The 13,487-nt window shown below is 48.8% G+C and overlaps 1 protein-coding gene across 1 annotated transcript; it reads right to left on the reverse strand.

The window, feature by feature from the left end:
- Positions 1 to 1,130: 1,130 nt before the first annotated feature.
- On the reverse strand, positions 1,131 to 5,619 carry KCNA7 (potassium voltage-gated channel subfamily A member 7). Its single transcript, XM_019658149.1, has 2 exons — positions 4,940 to 5,619; positions 1,131 to 3,938 (listed from the first exon to the last, which is right to left on the reverse strand). Exons 1-2 carry the CDS (start codon positions 5,492 to 5,494, stop codon positions 3,123 to 3,125), a joined length of 1,371 nt encoding a protein of 456 aa, XP_019513694.1. The 5' UTR covers positions 5,495 to 5,619; the 3' UTR covers positions 1,131 to 3,122.
- Between the last annotated feature and the right edge of the window lie 7,868 nt (positions 5,620 to 13,487).

The following is a 13,487-nucleotide window of genomic DNA, read 5'->3' on the forward strand; positions in this document are numbered from 1 at the left end:
TCAATCTAAATATAGCATGGCAAGGTGGCAAGAAGGGTGTCCCCGGATTAGGGTGTTCCCCTCTCCTCTTACCCATCCCAGCCAAGGCAACCTAAAAAGTGGCTGCAGTTGTTTATTGGGGTGGGGGAGGGGCACTTCCCAGTCATTGAGTGTCCACTCAGGTCACCTCCCTGCCCTCTCCACACTTTCCCCCATCCCTAAGCACCCAGCATGTCCCACCCCCTACCAGAGAGACTGTGTAACTCCTACTCTCTGATAGGGTAGTACAGGTGAGTTAGCAAAGAAAAGTAACTGGGCAACAGTATCTGTCCTCCCTCTCCCCATACTCTGGGTCTCTGTCCCCCTCTGTCTGGGTCTCTGTCTCCCTTTCTGAGTCTCCATTCCCCTCTCTCTGGTCCCTGCCCCCTCTTCTCTGGCTCTCTATCTCTTCCCTCTGGTCTCCGCCTCCCCCCCCATGTCTGTCCCCCTCTGTCTGGGTCTCTGTTCTCCTCTCTTTGGGTCTGTCTCCCCACCCTCTTCTGGATTTCTGAGCCCCACTCTCTGGTTCTCTCTCCCTCCTGTAGGTCTCTGTCCTCACCCTGGGCCTCTGACCTCACTCCCAGGCTGCTGCCCTGCTCTCTCCTACTGCCCCCCCTCCTGGGGGTTTTTCTTTGCCTCTGTCTCTGTCCTTTCTGCAGGTCTTGGGTTCCTTTCTGCCTGTGTCTCCTCTTCCAATCTCTATGCTGGGCTCTGTACCTGCCTCCAAGACTCTGCCTGGTGTCAGCTACCATGCGGGAGCCTGTCTCCGTTTCTGTCTCCAGATGTGCCTTTCTCTCCATTTCAGAAGGAAGTGACAATCTAAATTATTTCCGACCTTTATCAAACTCTTCCCACAATTTGTATTTTCTTCTATTTCTCTGTATTAAAGGTGGTTGGATTAAATCACAGGTTTTCAAACTGAATTTCTTAATTGCACTCTGAGTTGACAAGTGGGGCTCCAGGAGAGGTGTATTCTCCTCAAACCAGTTCCCTTCTGATGTGCCACCCTGGTGCCTCTAAGTAAAATTTCATTTGACCAAAAAAAAGGGGGGGGGTTGTTATAGCTAAAAATAATAACAAGAACAAAAACAACACTCTGTAAAACACTGGATGGGTTTTAATTAACACAAGTAAAATACTTTGAATGATGCCTGGCACATAGGAAACCCTATATATGTTAGTGATTTAACCCTCCCCTCCTCTTCTTCCTCCTTCTTGAAATGCCCTTTTAGTACTGAAAGACCTCTGAAACTGTATGGCTTTGTGACCTTGGGTAACACCCTCCCCTCTGAGCCTCAGTTTCCTTGTTTGTGAGGCTGTTTGGACTCAGGTCCTGTGCGTACCAGAAGGCTGACGGAGCACATGGGGTCAGGCAGCCTGCCATAAGTCCTGGCCCCTGGTGACGGGCCGAGTGACCTTGGGAAGCCACTCTCATGCTCTAAGACTCTGGTTTCTCCCCTGTTTGTCTGACAGCCTTCCCGGGCTGCAGGAAGATGGGGTAGCGTGCCCAATTTGGGGATCTCTTTGTGGTTCCATGGAATAGAGACTCTGTACATCTCTCTCGGGCTCAGGGCACTAACTTTTTCTCTTTTGGCTCTTTCTCTGGGGCACTCTGGTCTTCTTTCAGCTCTGGGTGTCTGTCCCTCTTTCTCTGGGTGCTGGACACCCCCTCTGGGTCTCTATCCTCCACTCTTGGTCTCTGTCCCCCCCTGTCTTTGGGTTCCTGTCCCCCTCCTTCTGGGTCATTGTCTCCTCCTCCCTGAGTCTCTTCCTCTCTTTGGGACTTCGTCCCCTCTTCTCTGGGTTTCTATCTCTTTCTTTCTCTGAGTTTCTATCCCTCCTCAGGTCTCTGTCCCCCTCCTATGGGTTTCTGTCCCCCCATCCATGTCTGGACAGAGTACAAACAATGTCATCCCCTCGCTCTCTTCCCTGTGGTTCTGATCTCCATATCTGGAAGCAAAACTATAGGGGAGGACAGATAGTAAGTGGGTCTGAATGGCAAAACGAGCAGGTGGGTAAATAGAAGGAGTGTCTACATCTTCCTAGTTGACCCAGAGGCCCTCTTTGTGAACAACTGAATCTATGGATACAGAACCCAGCCCCGCCCTTATAGTGAGTGACACTGGGCAAGCCAGTTCAGTTTGTCTCCAAGTCCACAACACCACACTCACTCCCTGATACATGATTCCTTCTCAATGCTGTTATCCTTGGGTCCCGGTGCTACCACTAAATGCAAAACAAACCAACATGGCCCTATGGAGCTCATGCATACAGCTCAACTCAACCCAACATTCCTATGGGATTTACAATGACACAACTCGATGTAACTCAGCTGAGCATGGCCTTACGAAACTTGAATGGCTATACAACTCAATACGACTCAACTCCATGTGGCCCCGAAAAACTTCCAGCCACATAACTCTACACAGTCCAACCCAACAGAACCCTGGGAGACTCATAGGGTCATACATTCCAACTCAACTTAACCTAATGTGACCTAGAAAGCTCACATTCAATCACTTGACTCTTCGCATTTCTACATGACTCACAAGTTCACAGAACCTAAAATAACATAGCTCTAGAAGAATCACAAAGCCACACAATTTCCAACATGTCTCAACTCCACAACACCATGCATGAGCACGCAATTAGTCCCAACAATGCTGTGGGTGGCCACCTAACTTCACCCAACATGGCCGTAGGGGACTCATAAAACCACAGAATCCTGCACAATGTGGTTGGACAAGACTCACCCAGACTGACAACCCAACCCAGCATGGAACTAAGAAACTCACAAAACTATGTGACCAAATCTTTTTCAACACTACCCCAAAAGGCTCCACAAGCCTTGCACAACCCAATACAATAAAAACCAGCACAGTCTCCCCCTCAACTCAGCATAACCCATTGCCATTCATTGCCACCTAAGGAGGTACCCATAGGAGCTACCAAACCACAGCTCAAGACCCAATAAGACTGATTCAGTGTTCCCCAATTCATTACCACTTAACCTAGTTCTTCCTAAACCCAAACCCTTCCCCCTAACCTTCCCATCCATCCCTCCCTCCAAGGAAGTGTGAGGTCCTGCAGGCCTCAACTGTCCCTCACACTTCGGTGACCATGTGTTTCCCAGGGGGGACCCAGAGGGGAGGTGGTAGCTCAGGCACCTCTCCATCCACCAACCCACCATTGACCTTGCCCTCCAGTGGGCCACAGGGCTGCGTGTCCACATGGCTGTACATCCCAGCCTCCTCGCCCTCTGTCTCCCGGTGGTAAAAGTAGCTGAAGTTGGAGACAATGACTGGCACAGGCAGGGAAATGGTCAGCACACCAGCAATGGCGCACAGAGAGCCCACTATCTTGCCACCCACAGTGACGGGTGCCATGTCTCCATAGCCGACTGTGGTCATAGTGACCACTGCCCACCAGAAGGACTCAGGGATGCTGGTGAAATGGGAGTCTGCCCGGTCGACCTCGGCAAAGTAGACTGCGCTGGAGAAGAGGACCACACCGATGAAGAGGAAAAAGATGAGGAGGCCCAGCTCACGCATGGAGGCCCGTAGCGTCTGGCCCAAGATCTGCAGGCCCTTTGAGTGCCGGGACAGCTTGAAGATGCGGAAGACGCGCACCAGTCGGATGACTCGAAGGATGGCCAGTGACATGGCTGGCTGGCCCACCCCCCGCTGCCTGGCCAGCTCAGTGCCCAGCGCCACAAAGTAGGGCAGGATGGCCACAAAATCAATGAGGTTCATCACATTCTTGAAGAAGGCCGCCTTGCTCGGACAGGCCAACAGGCGCACCAGCAGCTCGAAGGAGAACCAACAGATGCACAGCGTCTCCACCACAAAGAACGGGTCATCAAAGGGGGTGCGAGGTGGGGGTCCAGGCACAGGGCTGGAGCTATTCAGCCGAGTAGGAAACTGCAGGAAGGAAGGGGTTCAGAGAGGACCATACCAGGTCTGGGACACACTGGAACAGCCATATTTGTTGTTTAAATATCCAACTACTTATCTACAAATTGCTCAATAGCTGCTGCCCCCAGGCGGCCACTGATCCAGCTATTATAGACTCTTTCCAAGGACCACAAGGGTTGTCCCTGGATGTCTGACTTTATGGTCTCTCATCCTTTACTGGTGGGGCCTCATAAAATGATGCTTGAGTGGGGCTCAACCTCTTCCCTCCCAAAGCCTGCCTCCAAGCATTGATTTTTCTAGGTAGGTAGGGTCCCCACCCTGGCCCCACTCCCTTGTGCAGTGCCGTCCCAAACCCAGCCCAGACTATAATGGTTAAAGACCTTTCTGTCTTCCAAACCTGGGGGCCCTTCCCTCCCTGCCACAGCCCAACTTTCTCTGTGATGTATTTTTCTTACCCTAGCCCTTGGGACCCATCCCTCTGTCTCCAGCTCTCTCAGCTGCTTTCTTCAGGACCCATTCTCACTACCTCCAGTCCATCCTTCCCATTGGTTACTGTCAGGTGCACAGACCCCTGATTTTTCAGGTTCTCCTCCACCCACCAGCTTTGATTTCTTAATGTACCTGTCCTCCTGTCCTCCTGCCCTCCTAAGCCAGGTTTCTCACCTACCTTAACCCTGCCTTCTGATAGGGCAGGTCCACCTATTCAGATCCTCAGGCCCTGTCTCCATTAACTATACCTACCCAAGCCCCAGCTTTTAATGGTGGAATGTCCTAGTCAGGCCCTGTCCTTGGGTTGCTCATTCCTCAAAGCCCCTTTCTCCACCTGTGATTAGCCAGGTCCTCCCACCAGACCACCATGCCCCGCCCACTCACAGCCAGACTCCACCTTCCTGAGAGGCTCACCTCCTCCTGCCCCTTAACCCGCGTTTTGATTGGCCGAGTTCCTGTGGACCCCGCCTGCCTCCTCTTAAACCCCGCCTCTCTCCACGGAGGCCCCGCCTACTCACCGGTCCAGTGGCAGCCACCGCAGCGAGTCCCGGGTTGTCGCGGTCGTCACGGAAATCGGGTAGCGTCTCGAGGCAGAAGACGATGATGGACACGAGGATGACGAGCACAGACACGACAGCAAGCACGCGCGCGGCCTGCGAGCTCTCGGGGAACTCGAAGAGAAGCCAGAGCTGGCGTGCGAAGGCGCGGCGGGGCAGGGGGCGCTCGGGCGGCACGGGGCAGCCTTCGTCCTCGCGCAGACGCGCCAATGCCGCCGCGCCCAGCCCGTAGAAGGCCACCTCCTCTAGGAAGACGTCGAGCGGCACGTGCGCCGGCCGCCGCAGCCGCCCGCCCGATTGGTAGTAGTAGAGCACAGCGTCGAAGCTGGGTCGGTGCCGGTCGAAGAAGTATTCGCCGCGCGCGCCGTCGTAGAAGCGGCCGCGGCGCACCGGGTCCCCGAGCAGCGTGTCCGGGAAGCGGCCCAATGTGCGCGCCCGCGTCTCGAAGCGCAGCCCGGCCACGTTGAGCACCAGCCGCTCGCAGCAGCCGCACGGCGGCGGGCACCGCGGCTCCATGGCGCTCGCAGCCCCGGCGACCCGCGGACAAACGTGTGGCCCCGACGCCCGACCCGGCTCGGCCCCGCCTCGGCCGTCGCCGCCGCCGCCCCAGCCTGGTGTCCGATGTCCACGCGTAAAAATAGCCCGGCCCTCGGGCCAGGGCGCGGGGGAGGGGGCGCCGTGACCCCTATGGGGCAGAGGGTGGCTGCGCGCCCTCTGCCGGGGCGCCCTCCCTTTCCCCCCAGCGGCTACCTCGCTGCGTTTTTTCCGCGTCCATCGCGCTTTCAGGTCTCCTTACCCTCCGTGTATCACCCGGGATCTCTGTCCTGCGTCTCTCCGGGTTTCCGTGTCTCTCTCTCGCATATGAGTCTCTCGTCTCTTTCTTTATGAGTGTCTGAACCCCTCTGTTGAAGTCACAAATTTCCATCTTTTGCTTTCTCTCGTTCTCTGCGTCTCAGATCTCTGCGTCTAGCTATGCCTTCGATTTGAGTGTGTGTCAGGGATGTATCTTTGAGTGTCTCTATGGGTCAGTTTTGCCGTTTTGGGGGACCTTGTGTCTTTGTCTTTCTGGATCTCCGTCTGTTTTCTTGTTTCTCAGAGGTCCGTCTCTGTTTATCTCTTATTTCCCTTTGTCTCTGTCTCTCCCTCCTGCCTGGGTCTCTGCTTATCTCTCTGGGTTTCTAATCTCATTATCTCTTAGCTCTTTGTATTTCTGTCCCTGGTTTCTCTGGGGCGCCCCTTTGGGTCTCTTTTTTACCCTGTATCTGTGAATTACTGCGTGTCTCTGTCTCAGGGTCTCCAGAGTCGTATCTGAATCTCTCTCTGATGGTCACTCTTAGGTCAGCTCTGCCGCTGTCCTGCTGGTTCTTGCCCGGTCCTGGGACGCTCCAGCAGCTGTAAACCATGAGCATGTGCTCCCCTCACCCGGTCCCCTCGCCAGGTTCTCCCCTGGGGTGTCCACCTGGATTCTCTGCCAGATATTCTGAGACCCAGCAAGACCTGAGCTGTAGCCCGGTATAGGGCCAAAGGAGGCCTGGCCTGCCAGGAACGGGTGGGGATGGGCTGGGCAGATGCCGCAGGGTCACTCGAAAGGACCGAAGGACAGACAGACGATGGCCTTCCAGCCACCGGTGTCCTATAACATCGCGTAAAAATAGCCCCATCGGATGCTCTTGCAGGAGAAGTGATGGAAATTGTCACCTGGACTCCAGGGAATGCGATCCCGGGCGCCCTCTGCTGGACGAATGGAGAGAGACACTGAAGGCTATAACTGCGAATTTCCACTCTTTCTCTTCCTGTCTACAATTTCTTTCTGGGATGCTGTGTCACCTTCCCTCTGGATTTCTGTGTCCCGCTTTCTGGGCCTCTATCCTCCACCCCTCTGTGTCTATGTCGCTCTCTTCTGTGGTCTTTGACTCTCCCTGTCTCTGGGTCTCTGTCCCCCCATCTCGATGATCTTTTCTCTCTGGTTTCTTTTCTTCTCTGCTTCCTCTTTTCTCTCATTCTCAGAGACCACAAAGAGACCCCTCTATGTGGATCTCTGAGCTTTCTGTGTGAACTGATTCCCCTCCTCCTCCCTGCATCCCTGTCTCTTACACCTCCCATCACCAAGCTTGGACAGGGGTGCTCCTCCTGTCACTTCTAGACAATTCTCCCTCCTTCAGCTCCGTTGAAGCTCATGCTATCTGTGAACACTTCTTCCCATCCTTCCCTAATGAACTCATCGCTTTCCCTTCTAGTCACTCCTGCTCTGTCATGGAAGCTTTCAGATCCTGGCTCCCTATCCATCACTCTAAAGCTATTGTCATAATTCTTAGTAATTTCAATATCCCCTGATGATCCTGCTAAGACCTGGCCTGTACTGGATTGTTTTTTCCCCAAAGGAACACATTCTTGTCCTACAAGGTAGTACCAAACCTTGCCACACCCCATCTCATGGAGTCCATATCCCCAGCTTTTGGTGACTCACTCAACCAACAGAACACCTTGGAAAGGAACACCATGTGACTTCCAAGGTTGGGACATAAAAGGCAACTTCTGCCCCACTCTTTTCCTTGGAACACTTGTCCAGGCCAGATGGAGACGCCCATGTGGAGAGAATCTGAGGCTACTGGCCCTCAGCCCTAGCTAAACTCACAGCTCACCAGCACCAACCTATAGCTAGGGGGAGCACCTTGGAAACACCCCTGCCCCAGCTAGGCTATCTCCACCGATGCTTCTGCAGCAGATAAGCCCCCCCACCACACCCAAGCCCTGCCCAGATTGCAGACTTGTGAGTGAAACAAAATACCTTTCTTGTTTTCAGCCATGTAGTCTTTGGTGGTTTGTTACAAACACCACAGAAAGACAAAACCAAGAACATGGCCTCTCAGTTCTCCAAGCTCATTTTCATTGATCTTGGCCTTTGCCCTGCCCCAGCCACCCACTTTTTTTAAAAAAGATTTTATTGGGGAATTGGGGGGAGGGTAACAGCGTTGGGGAATCGGGGAAGGGGAACAGACAGGTAGACAAATTGCTGTTTTGTTCTTCAGTCTAGTTGTGGAGGTTGTCACTTCACTGGCCCATGTTGGTATGATCATTGTGCTCTTCCTGGGTGANCTCGCCCGGGAGGAGTGCAATGATGGTGCCAACTTGGGCCAGTGAAGCAGCGTCCTCTACAACTAGACTGAAGAACAAAAACGACTGCAACTTGTCTGTTCCCCTTCCCCAATTCCCCAATAAAAATCTTAAAAAAAAAAAAAATTGAGCTCTGAGCAACAGCGGTTTAAAAAAAAAATACCATTGCTTTAATTATGCATAACAATATAAAATGCATGTAAATAATTAGCTTGTTATTATAGTTGAATATGAAACTTCATAGGCAGGATAAAGGGTATTAAGTCAACTGATTTTTTTTGATATTCATATTATTTTATGTTAACTTCAGGTTTATAGCATAATGGTTAGACATTTATATAGTATTTTAAGATGTGATCTCCCTGACTAGTCTAGTACCCACCTGGTACTATACATAGTTATTACCATATTATTGACTATATTCCCTATGCTTTACTTCCCTGTGACTATTTTGTAACTACCAATTTGCATTTCTTAATCCCTTCACCTTTTTCACTGTGACCCCAACCCCCTCCCACCTATCACCTTGATAAATCTAGTACCCATCTGATACCGTACATAGTTATTATAATATTATTGACTCTATTCCTTATGCTATATCCTACATCCCCATGACTACTGTGTAACAACCAATTTGTACTTCTTAATCCCTTCCCCTTTTCACCCACCTCCAATCCCCCTCCCATCTGGCAACCATCAAAATGTTCTCTGTATCTATGAGTTTGTTTCTGTTTTGTTTGTTTATTTTGTTCTTTAGATTTCACACATAAGTGAAATCATAGGACATTTGTCTTTCTCTGTCTGATTTACTACATTCAGCACAATACCCTCTAGGTCCATCCATGTTGTTGCAGATGGCAAGATTTCATTCTTTTTTATGGCTGAGTAATATTCCATTGTTTATATGTACCACTTCCTCTTTATCCATTCATCCATTTGGGGACACCCAGGTTGCCTTCATATCTTGACTATTGTAAATAATGCTGATACATGTGTCCCCTTGAAGTACTGTTTTGGGTTTCTTTGGTTAAATATCCAGAAGTTGGATTACTAGGTCCTTCTTTGTCTCTTGTAATAGCCTTTGTTTTAAAGCTTATTTTGTCTGTGGAGATGTGAAATACAGTATAGAGAATATAGTTAATAATGTTGTAATGACTAAGTATGGTGTTAGATGGGTACTAGATTTATTGGGGGATCACTTCATAAGTTATGTAAATGCCTAACCACTGCACTGAGCACCTGAAACTAATATAAAGTAATGTTGAATGGCAACTATAATTTAAAAATATATATATAGTCACAGGGTGTAAAGTACAGTATAGAGAATATAGTCAGTGGTATTGGAATAGCTGTGTACTGTGTCAGATGAGTAGTAGCCTTGTTGGGGTTATCACTTTGTGAGGGGAGTAAATGTCTAATCATTATGTTATTTTGTACACCTGAGAGTAATAAAAAAAAAGAATGGGACTCACATATAAAATGATATAACAAGTGAAAAAAGAAAATGAAACACATTCTGAAAAAAAAAAGTGTATTTTGTCTGGTATAAGTATTGCTACTCCAGCTTCCCTCCCTGCCATCTCCATTTTCATGAAATACCATTTTCTGTCCCTTTGCTTTCAGTCTGTGTGTATCTTTCCATCTGAAGTAAGTCTTTTGTAGGCAGCATATGTATAGGTCTTATTTTCTTATCCATTTAGCCACCCTATGTCTTTTGATTGAAACATTTAATCCACTTACATTTAAAGCAATTATTGATAGATATGTGGTTATTGCCATTTTATTATTCATGTTATTGATTTTTTTCTTTTTCTTTTTTTGTCTTAAAGAGGTTCCTCTAAGATTCTTTGTAATACTGGTTTGGTGGTGATGAACTACTTTAGCTTTTTCTTATCTAGGAAGCTCTTTATTATTTATTTATTTATTCTAAATGATAATTTTGCTGGGTAGAGTAATCTTGGTTGTAGGTCCTTACTTTTTCATCATTTTGAATATTTTGAGCCAATCCCTTCTGATCTGCCAAGTTTCTGTTGAGAAATCAGCTGACAGTCTTATGGGAGCTCCCTTGTAGGTAACTAACTGCTTTTTTTTTTTTAAGATTTTATTGGGGAGTTGGGGGGAGGGTAACAACGTTGGGGAATTGGGGAAGGGGAACAGACAGGTAGACAAATTGCTGTTTTGTTCTTCAGTCTAGCTGTGGAGGTCGTCGCTTCACTGGCCCATGTTGGTATGATCATTGTGCTCTTCCTGTGTGAGGCAATTGGTCACCGGTCGTTCGTCGGCCACTCACAGTGGCTCCCGGTAGCTCACACCAGCTACCAGCCGCTCACGCTGACTGCCAGCCACTCACATAGCTCATGGCAGCCCACTGCAGCCCTGCTGCAGCCTACGCCGTCGCCGGCGACCCACAGCAGCCCAGCTCCTGGTCGAGCTGTTGTTCATCATCTTAGCTGTAGAGGGCAAGCATCACTGGCCCTTAATGTGGGATCCAAACCGCGGCCCTGCTGCTCAGAGCTGGAGCTCCCAAGCGAGCTCTTAACCAGCTGAGCCACTCGGCCGGCCCCCACTTTTTTTTTAAAGGATTTCTTGAGTTATATAATACAATTCGCATACCAAACAATTCACCTATCTAAAGTATATGACAGAGTGGCTTTTCATATATTCATAGTTGTGCATCCATCACTGCAATCAATTTTAGAGCATTTTTGTTATCTCCCAAAGAAACTCTGCACCCCTTAACTGTCACCCCCTAATCATGCCACCCACTCTCATGGTCATACCCTTGTCCTTGTCCTTACCAGTAACTCCCCCCTCCAAACTCTATATTTTTGTCCCAGCCTGTCCATGCTCTCCATTCCCCACCAGCCAAATTTTTATTTTATTTTTTATTATTATATTTTTAGCTGAGCCATCCTGCCACATGTTGGCAGCTCAGCGGCAGCTCAGCTTGGGCCTGGACTCGAACCGCTGTTGCTCAGAGCTCACACTCTTGAGCGAGCTCTTAACCAACTGAGCCACTCGGCCGGCCCTCCCACCAACCAAGTTTTTAAAGCTTTCAAACCCACCAGCATGTACAATGCATTAGCCCTGTTAGCTTTTTATTATCTCTGACTTGCCCCACCTTGTCCTCCCTTCTCTCTTCCTCCTGCTTCCACTGTCCCACGGTCCACCAATCAAATCACTGCCTTTCTCATGTCTTTTAGCTCCCTTGCCTATGACCCTCTCCAGGGCACTGTTGGAGTGAAACTCTAACCCTAGTACATCCTTCTAATCCTAGTACATCCTAGTACTCTAATCCTAGTACATCCTCACCTACTCTGTGCCTTCCCAGGGGGCTCTGAGTGGGCCTGGACTCCAAATGCCAACCCTGCCTGCAACTCTGTTACATGTCCCTTATCAATGTATACTCTACCTCCCCACGATGCCTGTTATCCATCTTCAGTCTCTTCAAATCTGCCACAGCATCCTGGCCCTCCCCTCCTTCAGTCAGCTGATTACCTCTCTCATTCCACTGAAAACATAGACGCTACCAGAACACTTCATCTACTGTCATCACCCCCCACATATATGTACATATACTATTAAATATATATCTAAACATCCCTATAGCCTACTATGAAGAGATATTTTAGACAGCTCTGGCCTACATGCAAAATGTAATGTATATGCGCATATACGAATATATATGTGTATATATATATGTGTGTATATATATATATACATATATATATATTTTTTTTGTTTGTTTGTTTGTTTTTACACATCTTTCTGCAGCCCATTCTGTCAGCTGCCCAGACACTCTGCCTTTCATCTATCCCATCCAATCTAAGCCCAACATCTTGCCTTATGTCCTGGATCCCATGACCCTAGTCCACCCACAGACTGCTCCTTTCATCATTCCTAATTCTCATGTGTCATCAGTATGGGAGGCTGAATGATGGCTTCCTCAAAAGATGTTCATGTCTGGGGCCAGCTGAGTGGCACGTTGTTTAAGAGTTGGCTTGGGACGCCAGCTCTGAGCAGCACGGCCCCGGTTCGGATCTCACATGAGGGCCAGTGACGCTGTGCCCTCTACAGCTAAGATGGTGAACAGCAGCTCAACCTGGAGCTGGGCTGCAGCGAGCTACCATGAGTGGCTGGCAGCCAGCGTGAGCGGCCGGCAGCTGCCATGAGCTGCCGGCGAGTGACTGCCTCACCCGGGAAGAGTGACTGCCGATGGCTGGCAAGTGACTGCCTCACCCGGGAAGAGTGCAATCATAATACCAACATGGGCCAGTGAAGCGATATCCTCTGCAACTAGACTGAAGAACAAAAGGATAGCAGCTTGTCTGTTCCCCTTCCCAGATTCCCCAACACTGTCCCCTCCCCCAATTCCCCAATAAAATCTTCAAAAAAAAATTGCAGTATATTCATTCAATGAAACACTACAATCTAGTCAAAATGAATGACCTATAGGACCAGAAAGGATTGAGGGAGAAAAAAAAAAGATGTCTATGTCCTAATCATTGGAACCTTCAAATATATTACCTGATATGATAAAAAGGGACTTTGGATGTGATTAATTAAGGCTCTTGAGTTGGGGAGATGGTCCTGAATGATCTGGGTGGACCCAATGTCATCATAAGGGTCTGTATAAGAGGAAGGCAGGAAGGTCAGATTCATAGAAGATGTGAGGATAGAAGTAAAGGTCAGAGGAGAGAAGATGCTACATTTCTGGCTTTGAAGATGGAGGACAGGGCCTTGAACCAAGGAATATAGGCAGCCTCTAAGAACTGGAAAAGGCAAGCAAGAAAATGAGTTCTATCCTAGAGCTTCCAGAAGGAACATACCCTGCGGACCCATTTTAGACATCTGACCTCCAGAACTATATAATAATAGATGTGTGTTCTTTTATGCCACCAAGTTTGTGGTGATTTGTTACAGCACCAGCAGGACACTAACACAACCTGTCTCTCCCATTCCTCTGCATCGTTCCCGTGTTATAATAACATCTTTTATTTTTTTACTTTTACGTTTGAAATATTCTTAGACTTACACAAGAGTTGCAAAGATAGCACAATTTGTAAATATCCTTCACCCACTGTCCCCTAATGTTGGCATCTTACATTGCTATGCTACATGCATTAAAACTAAGAAATTGACATTGGTACGATACTATTGACTAAGTGATGTTCAGATTGCCTCTTTTCCCACTAATGTCCTTTCTCTATTGCAGGATCCAATCCAGGATACCATGTTGCATTTAGTAGTCATGTCTCCTTAGTCTCCAGCAATCTGATCGTTTCTTACTTTTTTCTTGTCTTTAATCACCTCAACACTTTTTTTTTTAAGATTTTATTGGGGAATTGGGGAAGGGGAACAGACAAGTTGCTGTCCTTCAGTCTAGTTGTGGAGG

Source organism: Hipposideros armiger, unplaced genomic scaffold, assembly GCF_001890085.2.
Source record: "Hipposideros armiger isolate ML-2016 unplaced genomic scaffold, ASM189008v1 scaffold_283, whole genome shotgun sequence".
Classification (NCBI taxonomy): Eukaryota; Metazoa; Chordata; class Mammalia; order Chiroptera; family Hipposideridae; genus Hipposideros; species Hipposideros armiger.